Source organism: Arvicola amphibius, chromosome 7 (assembly GCF_903992535.2).
Source record: "Arvicola amphibius chromosome 7, mArvAmp1.2, whole genome shotgun sequence".
Lineage (NCBI taxonomy): Eukaryota > Metazoa > Chordata > Mammalia > Rodentia > Cricetidae > Arvicola > Arvicola amphibius.
In genome coordinates, this window is record NC_052053.1 from 39,018,698 (window position 1) to 39,039,939 (window position 21,242).

General features: G+C 36.6%; 1 protein-coding gene across 1 annotated transcript in view; it reads left to right on the forward strand.

The window, feature by feature from the left end:
• Nucleotides 1-21,242, forward strand: part of Lrp1b (LDL receptor related protein 1B) — a 1,542,993-nt gene that overhangs the window by 918,905 nt on the left and 602,846 nt on the right. Inside the window, exons 24-25 of the mRNA XM_042055373.1 lie at nucleotides 14,899-15,096; nucleotides 16,449-16,653. Coding sequence (XP_041911307.1) covers nucleotides 14,899-15,096; nucleotides 16,449-16,653 — 403 coding nt within the window. The remainder of the gene's footprint in view (nucleotides 1-14,898; nucleotides 15,097-16,448; nucleotides 16,654-21,242) is intronic.

Consider the following 21,242-nt stretch of genomic DNA (forward strand, 5'->3'; position numbering starts at 1 on the left):
ATGATAAAACATAGAAAGTCAAATTCTTAGCCACAGAAACAGAAAAATACTCAGTCCATCTGAAATCACGAGGAATAATTGCCAGTGCACCATCGTTCTTTGTTCTTTGTTGTTCCTTATGCTTGATAAGGAGCGAGAGCTGTTCATACAGAATTGTGAGTTGCAGAGGCACAGCAATAATTTTCCTCAAAACGGTCTAGACGAACAGGGAAGAACTTTTCTTAAGCCAATCCTCCAATCTCAAAATGTCTCATAAAAATTAGCAAGACTTAAAAGAAATGAAAGAGAAAATAAATAGTTAACCATCTTCTGAGTGTGCTTCGCATTGTCCTTGGGAAGGACTGGGTAGACTATATGCTAGAAGGTACAGGTATAGGATAGGACTTTTTGAATAAGATTCAATTCACCTAAGAATTAAAGTGAACAATGAAAACTGGAACTTTGTCGAATTAAAAAAAAAAACTTCTTGGCAACTAAGAAAACAATAAACTGTGTCAAGAAAAAAAAAGAATTCTTCACAGTGAGTGTGGCTGTTGTTACCTTTGTTTAGCACAGGTGCCATCTCTTATACAATAGCAGGAAAATTCACGGTTTTCTGTTCAATAAGACACACAAGCTCAAGCTGCTAAATTCAGTCACTTATTAGCCAAGAGTAAGTATACTGGAAAAATTGTTACATGCATATAAAAATAGGTGGTTGCATCACAATCAACTGATATTTGTTCTGAACTGAGGTTGTGTCAAATGTAGTTAATGTGTCTATGACAAAATGGAAAAAAATATGAAAATTATTCACTGGTTTTTATTGCTCAGTATTTATATATATTTCCCTTGGCTAAGGTAAAAACACTGTATAACTTGGGATCTTAAAATTCAGTCTTCTTGATTTCCCACTAGTTTAGGAAGTAGCGTATTGGATTACTCTTTTCAGTTTTATTCTCCCAAAGGGAAAATAATATCAGAAAATCCAGCAGAAATCTTAAAGATATGGAAACTAGTAGAAGCTATCTAGACTCAGCATTCAAACATGAAAGATTATAAATATGTAAACTTTGGTTTTAGATCTCTGGAAAACCACTTTCTCATAGTAAAGTATGATTATGTAAGTATTTATCAAACAGGGTTTTCTCAGACCAAAGAGAATATAAAATACACAAACTTGATAAATCTTTGAACATTTTTGGTTACAATGTTTCTAAAGCAATGATAGTCACTAAATTTAAAGCCCTCTGTGTATGTGTCTTGGAATCTCCATAGTAATCACCTTGTGTAGCTAGCATGTGTGTTCATGCTCTCAAAAAGATATGGCATTATTTGTTTTCTGAAGTTGCATAAATTATGTATAATATAGTCATGTGAAATGAGTATTTTTACTCTCTAAGCGTATTTTGAGTTTTCTGTTATTTTTACTGTTATGCTTATTCACCTAACTGATATACAGCCTTCTATTGCCAGCTTTCTCCTATCAAAGGCTTGGAAGTTGTTCCCAGTGGTGTGTTGTATCAAATTCATGTGACACATACTCATCTCAGTACGCTCAGCAGAGTCACGTGTTCAAATGCACATGCCGCTTCAGCTGTGCAAGTTCGTTTCAAGTGTTTTCAAGAAGTGTGAACATATTCTACACACCATGCTGGACAGCTCGTGAGGGTTCATGATTCTCAAGCTACCGTTTAGTTTATGAATAACACTAGCCAATAAGAAGCAAGAAATCCTTCTCAGACGCCCACAGGCTTTCTCGGTTTTTCATTGTATTTATTTGCTGATCCTCACTTAATTTCTTTACATAATGGGGACAGTAAAGTCAGCTGCCTCAAAGAGCATCCTGTGAGCTGAAGTTGTCATTGCTATAGTGAAGAACAGTTCTACTATATGGAAAACCAACGTTTATGGAAATTTTTATCTTCTAAACAGTTACAAGAGTATGACTGGGAGTTAGCATGTACAAAGTCCTGGAACAGTACATGTGCATACACACACATGCACACACATGCACACACACGCACACACACAGACACACACACACACACTAGAGATAAGAGTAAAAGCAGTTAAAAAAAAAAACCCACCCAGTTAAATGAATGTGTTCCTTCCATTATTTTAGTTGATATGAATCTTTAATAGTTCTCTCAGTTCCTACAGTTACCTTGTTATATATCAGTGAAGCATGTGTAGACCGCTACCATTCTACATATTATTGGGAGGACTTCATAGTATTTCTTTGCTCTCATATTTATTTTCAATATTTATTTATTTCTCCATCATCTATTTATCATCTCTTTATAATATTTGTGGCACTCAGCAGACATGATGGAGAAATCAATTCTCCTCTTCCACCATGTGGGTCCAAGGGATTGAACTCTGGTTGTCAAGCTTGGATAACAGTTTGTCTGTACAGTGAGTCATCTCTCTGGCCTCCCTTCTCTCCTTCATTACTTCTCTCCTCCGTCCGTTCTTTCATTTTTTTGATCCTTCCTTATGTCCCTCTCTCCCTCCCACCCTCATCTCCCTTTCTTTCCTTCCTTCCTTCATTTGTCTTTTATTCTCTTTGTCTTTCTTTCCACCCCTTCTTTTCTTCCCATTTTTCTTCATTCACTCTGGAGTAGAGGTTAGAGTTTTATGAGTGAATTGAGCTTTTAATTTGGTAGAAATTTTTAGATTTTAAAGTTTTAAAGTCAAATACATAGCACCTTTATCTGGAGAACAATCCACCTCACTGACGTGGTTTTTAAATTTCTATATTTTCTTTTTGGTTTGTTATCTATCTTGCTTTCCACGTACTCAATTTATATAGGTATATGCATGGTTCTGTGCTCGTGTACAAACCTGTTTGTATACAAGTCAATCTTGCCATTGCTTTGCTTATATTTTCCACCCTTCCAATGAATGGCTTTGGGCTTTTTTGTTTTGTTTGGGTATTTGATTTTTTAGATAACCATTTTTATTCGATTTCATACATTTTATTCTCATGCTTACTATTGTTCTCTTTGCTTTGACTCATTTCATTTGATTTTCTTTATCTTTGAGTTAAAAGGATGATTTCTTTTATGGGTGGATTGGATGACTGTCCCCCACAGAAATGTAAAACCTTTCAGAGACAGCACTAATAATCGATCAAGGAAATGATTCGACTCGGGTCTACCTTGGTGAACACTGATGTCTAAAAGGCAACTTCATCACCCACACCCTGCCTCAGCATGATGATGACTCAGGACAGCTATGTTCCTGGAATTCTTTTCTCAGCACATAGGCAGCTCCATCATAGATTACCACCTCTCCAAGAGATGGATTACTGCTTAACTCCATTACCCCTTTGAACTTTAAGGGTCTCCCTCCCTTCAGAAGGGGATTTCAATTCTGAACAAGTAGCTACGTAACAGATGAGTTACCTGTTTTATTCACTGGACACAAGTACTTTTAGAAGAAGCAGTATGAGTTGCTGGCAGATTGCATTTCACCTTTATAAAAGTTCTTCGAGCTTGGTAACTCCTCACAGTAAATCTGCAGGCAGTGGAGCCATAGAATCTCTATGAAATTTGGAGTGAATATTATACAGCTTGTAGCTTTCATAAAATTGCATATTCATTACACAATTTAATAACAAGTAAATTGAGATGTGGTTTATAAACCATGAAATTCACAATTTGAGAGTGCTCATTTACAGCACCCATTACTACATTCTTATGTTAATTGACCCCAAAATAAAACACAGGCTCCTTAACAGTCATTCTTATGTACCTACCTCACATTCTGGTAACTTCTAATCTATTTTGTGCTGATATAGATTTTTCTGTTCTGGACATTTTCTGGAAATAACACCAAACATTATATGTGTTTGAATGAAGAGCTTGTTCCACTTGGAATATATCAGTGTTTGGTTTGTTAGCTTATTGATGAATAATGTCAATTGGCAAGTAGATTATTCCCACTCTGGAAGCTATTAGGAATAATGCTGAAATGAATATTTGCATAAATGGTTTGAGTTGACATGCATTTGTAATTGTCTTTAAAATTATATAAGTAGGTTTGGAATTGCTAGCTCCAACAGCTATGGAAATATTTAAAAATTTGGAAAAAAAATGCTTCACATAATGGCTGCATTCTTTGAATGTTCCACCATCTGTGTAGGAGGGTTTCGATGTCTGCATTTTTAACATCTTTAATCATCTAAGAGGGTATGAAAAAGGTCCTGTTATGTTCTGCATTTGTGTTTACCTGCTGACAGATGCTGTGGAGGATTCTTTGAAATGGTCATGATTACTCACTTACCATCCAGACAAAATTACCTAGCTGTACATCCTTTATATAGGAGCATCAATATGTTCACCATTGCATCATACACCTTCTTTATCTATCTGGATATGAGTCTATCATTATATCTAGGCTTGGGAAGCATTCTTCTTTTGTCTGTGCTCTCTTCTCACCTTCTGGATAAGTGTCTTTGATATATGTATATATGTATATATATATATATATATGACAATTTTTTTCATTTATTGATAAATTTTCATTATCTCTAATAGAAGGTAGCCATAATATAGTTCTTTTAAGAGTTTCTAGTTTTAGATCTTAAATTTATTTCTATGAAATAAAGGATTATATTATATGTGATTATATATATTATATGAATGTGTGTGTGTGTGTGTGTGTGTGTGTGTGTGTGTGTGTGTGTGTGTGTGTGCTAGAACAGCAGTATTTTATGTGTGGAAACAGGTTCCCCATACCCTCCCTTTAAAAAAAAAACATTTTTTCCTTACAGTGAGTAACTCTCTGGGATGTGGCTTTTGGCTCCCTCCAAACCCAAATGCTCCCTCTGATGTCTTCTGCTTGTTTGTTTTTCAAAGCTCTCGGGGAGCTAAATTGGCAACGCATGAATGCATATTAACATATATTTTTCTGTTCTTAATTCAACAGGCCAGTTAGTCTGGCTGAATTAGTTAGTTCTAGGCTGAATAACAGGCCTTCTATTAACCAATAAGACAGAAAGTGATCTATAAAAACACTTGGCATTGACTTTCTGGTCTCCATAATCTGTACACTGGTATACACACGTACATAAACATACATGATACAGAAAAGAACACTGGATCATCTACACGTGCACACATATACACATGTACACATACAAACACACACAAAGAATCAAAAAGTGTGAGAGAGAGAAAAGAAGAAAGAGTGAGCAAGCATCCTAATTAGCACTAGGCACTTGCTGTGCATCTGTGCAGCAGCAGGCAGACCAAGGCCTCTGCTGGTGACTGTTAAGTACAGTTGGCTAGTTTAACTCCAGAAACTGCCAGCTTATCACAGTTGGTGGCTAAAACTAGACACTGAAAGTATTAACAAACCTTTTCTGGCCTAGCCAGGCAGGTCTATGCCACAATCATTTGAGACCTGAATGCTTTCCCCTTTTGGATTTGGATCTATTTCTTTTTCTTTTTCTTTTTCTTTTTTTTTTTTTTTTTTTTTTTTTTTTGGTTTTTCGAGACAGGGTTTCTCTGCAGCTTTTTTAGAGCCTGTCCTGGAACTAGCTCTTGTAGACCAGGCTGGCCTCGAACTCACAGAGAGATTTGGATCTATTTTAATCGGATATGATAAGATATTTTTATATGCACTCTCCATTTCCATAGTACCGGTTAGCTGTTGTTGCAGTGATGTGCAATAAAGGCCCCAATTCTGTGCAGCACCTATTCAGAGCACAAAAGTGGTCACAACTACCTACCTAGTGGTGCTCACATATCTGGAGGTATTCTGAGTAGGTTTCTAGATCTTGGTAATGCTTGCATATACATTTCTCAGCCTGAGGTTGGATTTGGCTCTGCTCTCTTTGAGAAACTTCCTTTCATGCTTGGCTCATCACCTGTACTAGCTATCAGCACCTACAAGATAGAGACTGGAATGATGTGCCATAAAAGTCATGAGTCTTTATGTAGTACTTGATCAGGAAAGATTTCTCAGAGCAAATGAGAGGAGTGAGGAAAGCAGAATTGGTTGCGACAGACACAAACCTAGTTCATATTAATTAGTGTCAACCATAAATTTAGATCTCCATGGGAAATAGCCTCATCGGGTCTTTTTTGCTTCCTTCTCTGTTACTGTTTTTCTCTTCTACAGCAAATTACCAAAAGCATAAACACTGCCAAGTTGGAGTATAGAGTTCAGTGGTCATAGAAAAAAAATTTTTTCCATTCTCTCAACTGGACCACATGCCCACCTGGTTATTTTTCTGTGGACAGAGATATAATGAGAGTTCCTATTCAAACGGCTTCCTTGGACTTAAAAACTCAATGATTTTCATAAAGGAAAGTACACTGATGTGAAACTAGAAGAAGTCTTTGAGATCATGTAGCCATCTCAATAAGAACATTTACCCCACAGAAATAATATTACATTAGTGTTACTCATAATGATCAATACAGGGCAGGATACATGTTGAAACTGATAAACAAGTTTAATAACTTTTAGGTAATATAACAATTAGATAAAAATTTGAAAATAAAGTCATACTTATTCTTACATATTTCTAACATATTCCTTCTATTCATGATTGAACTAGACTGGGAATAGAATGATGAGAGCATTTCTTTTTGTATAATTTCTATTTTTATTTTTTTAAGTGCTTGTGTGTTTATGTCTAATGTCTGTGTCTGCTTAAACGTATTCACAAACATTTCTGTGGAGGCGGGAAAAGAGCATAAGATCTCTTAGAGCTGGGGCCACAGCTTTATTAAGCTGCCCAATTTATGTGTTGGGGTAAAACTCTGGTCTTTATGATTGAGTGACAACCTCTGCATCTCTCCAACATTGTTTTTATTTTTTTTTACTTTTTGAAATTAAAATGAAATTGCAATCCTTCTCCACTTCTCAATCATCCCTCAAACTCATCTGGTTTGTTCTTCCTCCCATGTGCACTTTGTGAAAGTCATGGTTCATGGTATCCTCTTTTTCTTTAATTGTTGTGGTAGAGTGTGTGTGTGTATGTGTGTGTGTGTGTGTGTGTGTGTGTGTGTGTATCTTATTTAACATGACTATTGCTATGATGAAACATCATAATCAAAAACAACTTGGAGAGGAAGGCATTTATTTGGCTTACATATACTAAATCATTGATATATATCCCAAATCCATTGAAGGAATTCAAGGTAGGAACTTAAACAAGACAGGAACCTGAAGGCAGAAACTGATTAAGAGGTCATGAAAAAGTTCTTGATAGCTTGATACTCAAGGCTTGCTCAATCTGCTTTCTTATATAACTCATGACCACCAACCAAATAGTGACATCACACACAGTAGACTGGGCACTCCCACATCAATCACTAATTAAGAAAATGCTCCATAGGCTGACCTACAGCCTAAGGATATGGAGGCAAAGGAGGCAGAGTTGTAGTCACCAGCCAGGTGCAGAGGAAGCAAGATGAGAATGCCTTACTAAGAAAAGGTACCATGCCACGTGGCTAAACATAGAGAAAAATTATGGGTTAACTTTTTTTTTGGGGGGGGGGGTTTCGAGACAGGGTTTCTCTGCAACTTTTTAAGAGCCTGTCCTGGAGCTAGCTCTTGTAGACCAGGCTGGTCTTGAACTCACAGAGATCTGCCTGCCTCTGCCTCCCGAGTGCTGGGATTAAAGGCGTGCGCCACCACCGCCCGGCAAGAATTATGGGTTAATTTAAGTTGTAAGAGCTAGTTTATAATAAGCCCTAGCCAAACAGTTTATAATTAACATAAGCCTCTGTGTGTTTCTTTGGGACTGAATGGCTGAAGGATTAGGCAGGACAGAAGCTTCTGTCTACAGTTAACCAAATAACTATAACAATACCAAATGGTGTGCTCTTGTCCTGTCCTCTGTATTTTTTAGTTGTATGTAGTTCTTTGTCTAAGATTGGAACCCTATGAGATTTCCCACTGCCACATTCCAGCACATCTCTTGATGTCATTGTTCAGGTGTTGTTAAAGCACCCATGTTGTTAAGAACTCATGGGTATTGCTTCTCTGACTTTTTTAGACATGATCTTATAGCAAACTTGATGCTTCTAAGGCTGCTACAATATTTCTATCTTTTCCTCTATAAAACATGAGCCCCGGGTGAAGGGGTTTGTTGTATATAGTTTACATCAGGTTGGACTGTATACGACACAATTTGTCTTCTAGACTTTGTTCTACTGTGCTTTTCTATAATGGTCTCCATCAGTTGTAGAGACATTTCTTTAATGAGAGAAAAGATATACACTTATCTGTAAGTATAAGTGTAAATATTTAGAATGTAGTTAAGCATTATGCTGGTTTAGTAAAGTGGCAGTTGTGGGTTCTCTTTAAAGATCCATGATTTCACTAGAGCTATGTAGATGTCTAGGTTTCTAGTATCAGGCAAGATTTCTTTCCTGTTGAGCAGGCCTGAATTCTAATTATAGAGCTATTGATTACTACCAAGCTATCAGTGTCATTCTTGCATGTTTATAGATAGTATTCCATGTTGTTTGTTGTTCTAGTTCATAGCCACTATAGAGGAATAGGACTATTGGTTGATCCCCTCCCCTGGAAACTGACTTGGCACGCTCTGGCACCATGAAAACTAGTCATCCCAGGGAAGGCTTCAAGGTCAGCAGTAATCCAGACCCTCCAGGTCCTGTATATAAAGTGCATAAGGTCTTAAGTAATAGAGATTTGCTGCCAACTTCTTGAAGGCAACTAAGAGGAATTGTTATGGTATATTATGTTTTGGGAGGACTCATAGAAAACCCTGGAGAACAACTTAAAAGAAGACATTTCATGTCTAGTGTTCGAGGTTTTGTTAAATAAACTGTATGTTTTAGAGGAAGCATTGTCGGTCCAGAGAGAAAATTTTCATTTAAACGATACACACATGCATACATATACAAACACACATTATATGTGTGTGTGCTTTTGTGCATTATTTGTAACTTTAAGTAAAAATGTACTAAATCTTTCCCTTAGGACTTGTTAAAGCACCCTCACTATTGTTTTCTCATCAGACCTCCTATGGAATTTATTTCCCTCCCTGTCCCAAATTAAAGCTCTTATTGTCTCCATTTTGTTTAACTTAACCATCCTGACTCTGGGTAAGAGAAATTTCTAAGTTTTTTGAATTTGCTAATTAAATTTGATAATTTCTCCAGGTCCACAAGTTGATGGACTTCTTTTATAAATATTTCTTCATTTGAGAATTCTCTGTTCAGATCCTAAGTCCAGTTTTTTAATGGGTTCTTTGGTTTCTGTTTCTGTTTTTGTTGTTGGTGGTGGTGTTGTTTTGTTTTGTTTTATGTGCTTGCTTGTTTTAGTTTTGTTGTTTGATATGTTTGTTATACTTTTGTATATTTTGGATTTTAATCTTCTGTCAGATGTACAGTTGACAAAGATAATCTCTCATTCTATTGACTTTCTCTTCACTCTGCTACTTGTATCTTTAGCTATGCAGAAGCTGTTTAGTTTTTTTTCTCATTTTTTTTATTAAAAATTTCCATCTCCTCCTCTCCTCCTCCCCCTTCCCTCCCCTCCCTTCCACCCATACCCCCACTCCGCCCCTCTCCAAGCCAAAGAGCCATCAGGGTTCCCTTCACTATGTTAAGTCCAAGGTCCTCCCAGCTCCCCTTAAGTCCAGGAAGGTGAGCAACCAAACTGACAAGGCTCACAGTGAGCCCGTCCATGCTGTAGAGTTCATGCTCATCGCCGTTGTCCTTGGTTTTTCAGTCCTCCTCCACTGTCAGCCACATTCAGAGAGTCCGGTTTGGTCCCCTGTTCCATCAGTCCCATTCCAACTGGACTTGGTGGTCTCCCATTAGATCTGTCCCACAGTCTCAATGGGTAAACGCACTCCTCTCAGTCCTGACTTCCTTGCTCATGATCTCCCTCCTTTTGCTCCTTGTCAGGAACTTGGGAGCTCAATCCGGTGTTTCTATGTGGGGCTCTGTCATTTTCTCCATCCAATGACAGGTGAAGGTTCTATGGCGATATGCAAGATATTCATGAGTATGGCAATAGGATCTTTCATTTTGGCAGAGACTAGACTCTAGAGGGGTTCCCAAGTGTCCAGGAAGACGCCCCCAGCTAGTTCCTTGGGCAGCTGTTTAGTTTTTTTATGCCCTAGTTTATCAAATGCTGGTCTCAATTCCTGAACAAATAGAGTGCTGCTATTCAGAAAGTCCTTTCCTATACTTATGTAACATAGAGTACTGTCTATGTTGTCTTCTAATGTTTGCGTGTTTATTTCAGGGTTCACAATAAAGTTTTTGGTTCATTTAAAGTTGGGTTATATGCCAGGTAGCAAATCCAAGTCTAATTTCATGTGGAAATTCATTTATACGGACATGATTTGTTAAAGATAATGTCTCTTCTGCAGTGTATGTTTTTGATATATTTTTCTAATATCAGATAGCTGTAGTTTTGCCTAGTTATGTTTGAATCATTGACTTGTTTCATTGGTCTATATGTCTGTATTTTGTGTCAGTACCAAATTATTATCATCATCATCATTATTATTATTATTATTATTATTATTATTATGGCTCTGTAGTGTATTTTGAGGTTGGGAATGATATTCTCTCCAGTCTTGTTCATTTTGGTCAGGATAGTTTTTGCTACATGAAGCCTTTTTTGGATCCATATTAATTTAGAGTAGTACTTTTTAATTTCTTTGAAGGATGAGATTGGAATTTTTTATTAAAATTGCAATGAATTTGTGAATTTCACGAGCAGGATATGTGTTGTTATTTTCTCGTGTTTTTCTATCTCATTTTTCAGTGATTTAAGAATTTAATTGCAGAGGTCTTTCACTTTAATCAAATTTTTTCCTAGATATTTTATTTTACTTAATTTATTATGAATGGTAGTGTAATAATGCTCTCTTTTCCTCCCTGTTGTTGCTGTATAGAAACGCTATTGATTTAAGCAAATTGATTCCATTTCTTGCCACATTGCTGAAATTCTTTACCTCTTTTTTTAATTTTTAGGTTAGAATTTTTGGGGTCTCTAATGTATAGAAATAATGTATAGAAATAATGTATAGAAATAATTTTGACTTCTTTTCTTGTTTATAGCCTTTTCATTTCCTTTGTTTGACTTATCACTCCACCTAATGCCTTGGGCACAATACAGTAAAAGAGTTGGGGAGTGAAAGGCCCTGGTTCATATGTGACATTAATGGAATTGTTTTAAGTTTTTTTTTCACGTGAGATGTTAGCTGTGGGTTTCTCAAAAAGAGAGTTTCATATATTTGCTCTTGTCCTATTCTTTTCTTTATTGACTTTTTATTGAGCTACACATTTTTCTCTGCTCCACTCCCTGCCCCTTCCCCTCCCCTTCAACCTCTACCAAGGTCCCCATGCTCCCAGTTTACTCAGGAGATCATGTCTTTTTCTACTTCCCATATAGATTAGATCCATGTATGTTTCTCTTAGGGTCTTCATTGTTGTATAGGTTCTCTTAGATTGTGATTTATGGGATAATTTTCTTTGCTTTATGTTTAAAAACCACTTATGAGTGAGTATATGTGATAATTGACTTTCTGGGTCTTGGTTACCTCACTCAAAATTATGTTTACTAGCTCCATCCATTTGCCTGTAAAATTCAAGATGCCATTATTTTGTTTCTGCTATGAAATACTCCATTGTGCAAACTTACCACATTTTCCTTATCCATTCTTTAGTTGAGGGCCATTTAGGTTGTTTCCAGATTCTGGCTATGACAAACAATACTTGTCCTATTCTTTATGCATGTTTTGTATTCATATAGTTGATTTCTATTTTAATAATTACTGTCCTCATATGTATTATTTCTTGTTGTTGGCTAGATTTGGATTTGTTTTTTTTTCTTTTTTCCCAAATTTTTGAGAAACATCAATAGTCATTTAGTGTGTTCCACATGATTTTTAAATTTAGGTAGTTAGAGCTATAAATATCCCTCATAAGACTCCCTTTAATACATGTCAGAGGTTTTGTTATGCTGTGTTTTATTTTCATTTAGTTCTGGGAAAATTCTTAAAATTTTCTTGATTTGTTCTTTGACCAATTCATTACTCAGCCATTAGTTGCTTAATTTCCATAGATTTGTGTGCTTACTAAAGATTCCTTTGCTGTCAATTTTAAGTTTTATTCCATTATGGTCAAATAGGGTACAAAGTCATTTTAGTCTTTCTAAATTTGTTAAGACTTGTTCTGCATTCTAGGTGCAGTCTGCTCTATATTGAGAAATCAGCTACGATTGGCTTCTAAGAAGAATATATGCTTTTGGTGTATGGGAAGAATATACTATAGATATCTGTTAACTTCCTTTGCTATATGGACTCAACTAATTCTTGTGTTTCTGTATTTACTGTTGCCCAGATACACTCTCTATTGAAGAAAGTGGGATACTTTTATCATCTAATACTAATGAGTTGATGCTAATCTGTGTGTTTAATTCCAGTAGTATATTTATTATGAAACTTGTTACACCAGCATTTGGTGCATATATATTAGAATTATAATGTGTTCTTTGTAAATTAGTTCCTTAATTAGAATAAAGTGCTTTTTACCTCTTTTCATTAGTATTAGTTTAAAGCCTATTTTTGTCAAATATTAATATAAATGTCTGCTTACTTTCTAGTAGTAATTGATTGAAGTAGTTTTGGCTATCCTTTCACTTTAATTAGGTGTCTTTAGAGCTATGATGTGTTTAATGAATAAAACTGGTAGATGATTTCTATCTCTCAATCCCTTCTTTCAGTCTTTTTCTTAGAGATTTAAAGCCATTAATGTTTAAAGTTATTTCTGAGCAGAGTGTAGTGATTGAAGTCATTATGCTGCTGTTTTTTTTTTCTGTTTGTGATAGCAATGTTATTTTGGGTTTTCAAGAACTATAGCTTTGTTTTCTTTCTACAGTCTTATTTTTTTATGCTTATTCCTCATACTGCCCAAACTATTGTTGTAGTAGGAGACCACTTGTTTGTTCCTGGCTATTCTGAACCAAAATAACCAAACAGAAACTATATTATTTGCAATACTGTTTTTTGCCTATACTTTAAGCATACTTCTGACTCACTCTTTTTTAACTGATTTTATTGAGCTATACATTTTTCTCTGCTCCCCTCCCTTAGCCTCTCTTCCTTTTCAACCTTCTCCTAAGGTCCCCATGCTCCAAATTTACTCAGGAGATCTTGTCCTTTTTTACTTCTCATGTGGATTAGATCCATGTATGTCTCTCCTAGGGTCCTCATTGTTGTCTAGATTCTTTGGGATTGTGATTTGTAGGCAGGTTTTCTTTGCTTTATGTATAAAAACCACTTATGAGTGAGTACATATGATATGTAACACCTGTAAGAATGGCCAAGATCAAAAACACTGATGACAAACTATGCTGGAGAGGGTTTGGGGGCAAAGGGAACACTCCTGCATTGCTGGTGGGAATACAAATTGGTACAGCCCATTTGGACATCAGTATGGTGATTTCTCAGAAAATTCAGAAACAACCTTCCTCAAGACCCAGCAATACCACTTTTGGGTATAGACCCAAAGGACACTAAAACGGACAACAAGGAATTATGCCCAACTATGTTTATAGCAGCATTGTAAATGCCCCTTAACTAAAGAATGGATAAGAAAAGTGGTACATTTACACAACGGAGTACTACATAGCAGAAAAAAATAACGACCTCTTGAAATTTGCAGGCAAATAACTAGATCTAGAAAACATCATATGAGTGAGGTAACCCAGACCCAGAAAGACAAATATCATATGTACTCACTCTGGATAACTCTTATATCCTAACTAACCCATCTCCAGTAGTCTGTGTATCACCACGTGGCTGTGGCTTATCAGCAAAGTTTTGGCATGTCTGTCTCTGGTGGTGGCTACATGGCTTCTCTGTGACTCAGCCTTCTTTCTCCCAGCATTCAGTTTAGTTTTTCTTGCCTAGTTCTACTTTGCCCTATCACACAGGCCAAGTCAGCTTCTTTATTTATTAACAAATAAAAGCAACTCATAGACAGAAGGAGCTTCCGCATCATATTGCCTTCTATATTTTCTTTGAGTTTAGTCTTCTGGTTAGAACTCTTTTTAGGCTGTTTTTATTATTAAAAACTTTCTTTCTCCTAAGTTGTGTATAATATTATAGACTGACAGTAATTGTCCTATAGAGCTTGAAATTCTTTGCTCTTGAATTATCTGGCTTTCAAAGATTCCATCAAGAACTAAATTGATATTCTGATGTTTTTTTCCCATTATATGTGTGACTTGCTTTTCTTGAAGATTTTCATATTTTTTTATTTTGTATACTTAGTGTTTAAATCATGTTTTGATATGGGGAGTTTTTTCTTGTTTATATGGTGTTCTTTGTGCTTCTTGATTCTGTACATCTTGTCTTCATGTGGGAAAGTATATTTCTATGATTTTGTTTAGGATCTGATCTATACTATTTACCAGGGATTTTCTCATCTATTCCAGTAACTCAAAGATTTGGCTCCCTCCTTTTTTATTTTGTAATTTTCTTATATGGTCTAGATCTTCTACTCATAATATCTGAATTCTGATATTCTACCTCCTTACTCCCTAAATATTGACTACTTTTTTTATTTGGGGTTTGTCTCTGTATTAATTGCTATCTGTTGTAAGGAGACACTCTCTGATAAAGGGTGAGAGAGTCTCTGACCTAGGGGTATAACAATAAGTAATTTGGAGTCATTTTACTATATCCATTCAGCAGGCTAACAGAATCAGGTACTTACCTAGGGTTTATGACCTTACTAGCTATGAGTTCACTGTACCTTTAACAATGGCTGATATGGTTTCCTTCTGACAGAGTGGGCCTTTGATCCAATCAGAAACTTAATAAATTGAATTTTATCTAGAGCATTTTAATTTATGTCAAGTGAAAGTGTTTTCTAAATTTGATTAAAACTCATTTATTTGCAGATCCTTTTGAGGCATTCATCATCTTTTCTATACGCCATGAGATTCGGAGGATAGATCTGCATAAAGGAGACTACAGCCTACTTGTTCCCGGACTGAGAAACACCATAGCGCTTGATTTTCACTTCAATCAAAGTTTACTTTATTGGACAGACGTTGTGGAGGACAGAATATACAGGGGCAAACTTTCAGAGACTGGAGGTATTTGTATTGAAGTTTCACTGAATGATAAAGTTAGCTTTCGAATAGCAATATATAACATCAGAAAAGATTTTGATTAATCTTTGGCTGTGAGCACTCTCCGTATGTGTAAAAGCAGAAGACTAAGTACACATATGAAGATGTGCTAGGGGAGAGAAGTGGCCAGGCCCAGCTTACTTATCTATTGCCTTTCATTGAATTTTTCTGAGAATTATAAAGAATAAGAGGTGTTTCCTAAGAGAAAAAGAAAAGATTGCTTTCTAGGTTCTAGTAATTGGATTTGGGAGTTAAAGTGACTCATTTTTATTTGGATAATACGCTTCAACATAATTCAAAGAAATAATGAAAATGTTTTTTCAAATATATGAACTATATTTTTTGCACAATTAAACTTATCTCTTCTATCTCATAAGCAGCAGGTACCTTTTTAGACGGAGCTGTGCACACGTCACTTGTAAATATTGCTTTGTTTGTGGCTTTGCAATTGTAAGTGCTGTCAAATTATTAATTTTCTTGGAAACACCTTTGCAATTTCAAAATTGGTAATGCATTTCACAATGCAGCTAAAATATTAGAAATACCTCCTATTACTCATGTTCATGTAGTGACTAAAAATAATGACTTTAGAGAAGAGGTTTGCTAATGATAAAGTTTATAATGAAAACCCCTGACATTGTCATGAAGTACAATGAATATGCCATCAGAAAGGGGCTACAAAATTATTTTTTTAATTCTGAAAGAAATTAAATAGTAGATCACTAAGAAATTTGTTAGATATTATCCATCTTCTGAGTTTTATGCAACTCATGCCAACAATTTTTCCTCTTAAATGCATCTTTCTAACTCACTACCAAGTTCATGACCCAGTGTATAGGTTGACTGTGACTTAGGACTTAAGTTTGCAGAGCTTATATATGAAAATAATGTGATTTTCTATGATGTCTAACTAAAGACAGAAAAAGGGGTCTTTCTTAAACACAATGCACGTTGATCCAAGTAGTCATTTTTCTTTACTTCTCCATTGGAAGGACAGAATTTAAATTAAATTTTCTCATGCTGTCCCCCTGACTTTATTGTTTTAATAAGTCTCCTGTTCTGCCAGGAAAACCCCAAACAAGAAGCAACTCGTTTGCAGCCTCCGATTGCTATCAGTTCAGTGTTTTATAAAATCCTTGAAGGGTTTTGGGGAGTGAAAACTTCTGTCAGGAAGAACAAGTACAGTAAATATTGACATGAGATTTTGTTGTTAGGGCCTTCAAACTGACATGCTTTGGATTGTGACCACATGTGGGCTTGTCTTCTATACCTTCTTGAATAGCTGTACACGTTTCTTTTCTTTTCTCTTTTAACAGGTGTCAGTGCCATCGAAGTGGTTGTGGAACATGGCTTGGCTACTCCAGAAGGCCTTACAATTGACTGGATAGCAGACAACATATACTGGATAGACAGCAATCTTGACCAAATTGAAGTATCTAAGCTCGATGGTTCTCTGAGAGCTACCCTGATAGCGGGAGCCATGGAGCATCCCAGGGCCATTGCACTGGACCCAAGATACGGGTGAGAAGCCTAACTTTTACACCTTCTCCTTGCTGTAGAACTGTTCTAAGTGATGAGGTAAAGTGCTTACTTTATGTATTCATTGAAGAGCTTCTGTCTGTACAGCTGTGTGTGCCGCCATAGTAGCATAGCATCAGATGCGAGGACATAGGCAGAAGTTTGGTTACAGAGTTCCTTACTCAGACATTTTCTGAGGCAGAATATATTTTTATATTAAATATAGGCAGGAAGCACTATTGGAAGGGATTGCAGCTCTTATCAAAAGCAGTAATTTGAAGAATTTCTCTCTGCTCTGCCCAAGAGATGCTATAATTTTTCCTAATAGCTAAAAACCCCAGGGCCAGTCTTTGTTCTGAATAGTCACAGATGCTAAACAACTCACCCTTTATTTATTTTGTATTTTCTTGAGTCAATTGAAAAGAAAATTGAAAAAGGCTTAAAGGAGTGAGCAGTGAGATGCTTGCTACTGAGAAGTTTTGAGAGACAAAAGACCCGATTCTGGATAACAATGTTAAATTCTGATTGACTTGGGCTGTTATCTGCTTTGTTCCCTGTGTGCGCACTTTTCAAGCAGCAGAAGAAAAACAGCAGATTTAGATGCCACGAGTTCTAATTCCTGCAGAGTCACTTGTTGTAGCTGGAGGCCGCTTGTTCATTTCCCAGCAGCCCAGATTCCCAAAATAATCACAAAGAAACTATATTATTTGCAATACTCTTTGACCAATAGCTTAAGCATATTGCTAGCTAGCTCTTACATCAAGAATTAACCCATTTATGTTATTTTATATTTTACCACGAGGCTGATGGCCTACCAGCAAGGTTCCAAGGTTTCAGCTGTCAGCTCGGGTCTTTCCCCTCTGGCAACTACATGGCATCCCCTTGACACTGACTATTCTCTCTCTCTCTCTCTCTCTCTCTCTATATATATATATATATATATATATGTGTGTGTGTGTGTGTGTGTGTGTGTGTGTGTGTATAATATATATATACATATATATATGTATATATATATATATATATATATATATATATATATATTAGTCTGGCTACATTCTGTTAAGCCATTGGCCGAAAGCAGCTGCTTTATTCATTAACCAATATAAGCAGCACATATACAGGACTTCCCATACCAACTTGCTCTCTTGGAGAAATCAAATGTGTGACCCCTAAGATTTCAGTTTTGTTTTGAATAGAAGGGATTACATATGGGAAGGAACTATACAGCCAACATGAGAGACCATCTTTCCATTCCTGTGCATTATTTATTGCCCTGGGAATGAGCTTGTCAATTGAAGGCTTTGTCAGGTCTGCAAAGTATTTTAAATAGGATATTTTTGGCTCTACATCTTAAACTCAAAGTTTAGAAATCCCCCAGTGGAAGCTGTAGAGCCTAGGGGAAGCAGAATGGGAGGCGGGGGAAACTAGCCGCCCCCCCCCCCACCTTGATGTTATCAAGCTTGCTTCCCACATTTGGCTGTGGCTCTCTTTTTTCCCCAGGACGTAAACAGCAGTAGATCAGGAGATGCTTTTCCTTTCACTGAGTTTAAACACTACATTTAAGGTGTGAACAGCTTGCCTGGAGAGGGGATGTTATATTAACAACTCCAGCAACAGGGTTTGTCTTCTTTGTGCTTTAAAACTTGTTTTGAATCCATCACAAGTACTTCAGTTATTGGAGAATTTTCCTTGAAATCCTAGGCTTTTTTTTTTTTTTTGGTTTTTCGAGACAGGGTTTCTCTGTGGCTTTGGAGCCTGTCCTGGAACTAGCTCTTGTAGACCAGGCTGGCCTTGAACTCACAGAGATCCGTCTGCCTCTGCCTCCCGAGTGCTGGGATTAAAGGCGTGCGCCACCACTGCCAGGCCCTGGCTTTTTTTTTTTTTCCAAAATTGGAAGAGCTTTCATGCATGAGCTGAGAGAAAACATTTATATTAGTTCAGAGGTGTGTGAAGCACAATTATTAAAAGCTCAGAGACAAAATTTGGTGTTCAACCTGAAGATCCTGAAAGCAGCCAGGCACGGGCTCTTACCTTGACCTCAGCCTGAAATGGCAATCCTGCCTCCAGGAATCCTGAATGAGACTGTGCCTGAGAGTTGTCTCCTCCCATTTTATAATCCCCTCTTATTTCTTAGGATTAAAGGCATGCACTACCCATTTTCTATGGCAACTAGTGTGGCTACTGGAATTAAACATATGTGTTACCGCTGCCTGGCTGTAAGGCTGACCAGTGTGGCTGTTTTACTCTCCCAATTTCTAGGCAAGCTTTACTTATTAAAATATAAATGAAAGGCCCCTACAGGTGTGCTCTGTAGTCTATAGTCTGCTTTCCACACCCTTTTAGCTACTGGAATAGCAGCTCCCCTAAAGAGTCCTGTGAAGTGAAATGAGGAAGGCTCTTATTGTTTTAACAATGTGCCCTCTAAACGTAAGCAGGTTGGTGACCTTCTTTCTTTGCCACCCACAAAATTTCCAGCTCATCTTTACCACCATGACCCTACTGATGGGAAGCTCCCTCCCATCTTGCCTGCCTAAGTTGTACGAACAATGAACCTTCATGGGATGCTTTCTGCATAACAGAAGGTGATATGTTGGGTCAAGATACATTCGTGGCATGCATTCCATCATGAAGAAGAAAAGGAGAGGACTTCTCTACGAACAGATTAAAAGAGAGAAGCAAACACAAAGAGGGAAAGGAAGCTGTGGAGACTGTGTATACACTCAGTCAATTTGAGAGAGACCTCCTTCCCTAAGCATTGTATTGACAGGAAGGAAGATAAACTTATTTAGTTGTCTCCGTTCTGTTGTTAGTGGTAGTGGTTTGCTTGTTTGCTTTCCTTGAAATATCCAATTTGAAAAGAAGAAAATGAAACAGAAACACAAAGGACACAGTAACTAAGTGAAAATTCCAAAGGGATTCCCTGGTGGGTTCCTGTGAGAGTTTAATGCAGATAGAGAAGTTAGCAGATACGCACCAGAACCTGGAAAACCCCTCCAAGAGGTCCGTGTGTGGTGAGCTGGGGGTGGGGAGGCATTAAAAGTACTCCACATATGAATACCCTATTCCACTAAATTTGGCTAGGACATTGTGACATTAATTAATATACTCAAAGCACTAATAAGTAGCTAAAATGTTAAATAAAACAGGTAGGAAACAGCATGTCTCAAAGTGTTTCTGGCATAAACCATGGAAGGACAGATGACGCTTTCACTTCTTACTCCTGTGAGAACTAACTGAAAGGTCTGGCTCACAGGATTTGTGGGTATTTTTACTTAAAGTTATTAAATGAAATAGTGCAATACTTTTCATGTGAATTCATTTGACCATCTTAAAGTATAACCATAACAATTGTACATTAGTAAAAATGTTTAAATAGTACTAGCCTTATTGCATATTTTAGTGAAACTTTCCGATATTATTTTAAAAATTAGAGTGTTTGTATGGTATATTGAAAACAAAAGAAAAAATACACACATGTAGCATATACAACATAGACACAAACACAGGCCAACGCTCACACACAATATATACAACACCAACACACATATATACACCCATACATACACATAGGATATACAAACACACACATGCACATGTAAACAGCATACACAACACAAACACATATATGCACTTGTTCACAAAGTATATACAACATAATCACACACTCACACATACACTATGACAAAAGGAACATATGCATTCATAAACACATATACATACATACTCAAGCTTGCAGCAATGTCAAACTAATCAGAAAAATTAACAATGTAAGTAAAATTACTTATACTTAGCTTATCATTTGAGTGTTATCTAGAAGAGAAATTACCATTTATTTCTCAAGAGTTTCATAAAATATAAGAAAATTCTGAGCTTATACCGATAAGAGCTCCAAAATTTAAACTTATTTTTAAACTTTTTATTTTAGAACAACTTCCCTGGATTGACTGAGAACTATGCCTTGAATAAATAATTTTATATTTTCTATTAAATCAAAAGCTTTCTCATGGTAAGAAAATTTATTTCAATGCCTGAAGTCTATTACAGTTCTTAGAGCATAGAAAGGTGCCCAAGAAATGCTTGCTAAACAGATGTATGCCTGTGGGCTGGCTTTGTTTACATACCACCTTGAAGAACTCAAATGATATAGAAAAGCATTAACCATTAATGACATAAATTTTGTTTACAATCACAAATGAAAACAAAGATGTGTCACTAGCCGCTTTGTTTGCTCAGTGTGTCAGAAAAAAACAAACAAACAATTGTCATAGCGTCAGCCCAATAAAACATGATTATTTCCTGTGCAATTCCTGAAGCTATAGATGACGGAAATGCACAGCATTGCAAGATGCTTCAGTAGCACACAACTGCTGACCTTCACTGTACATTATGGAACACAGTGACCTTCACCCCCCCCCCATTTCTAGCATTCGGGGTTTCTACATAGTCTCCCAAGTAACATGCTATTCTAAGATGGTCATGTGGTTTTGAGGGAAGGGCCATTTTTCTTTTTTCCTTCCATTCTATTTTAAGTTGAACTCATTGTTGAAGAGCCCTGGAGGAGAACGTGGACTTCTGAAACACCGAGCTCC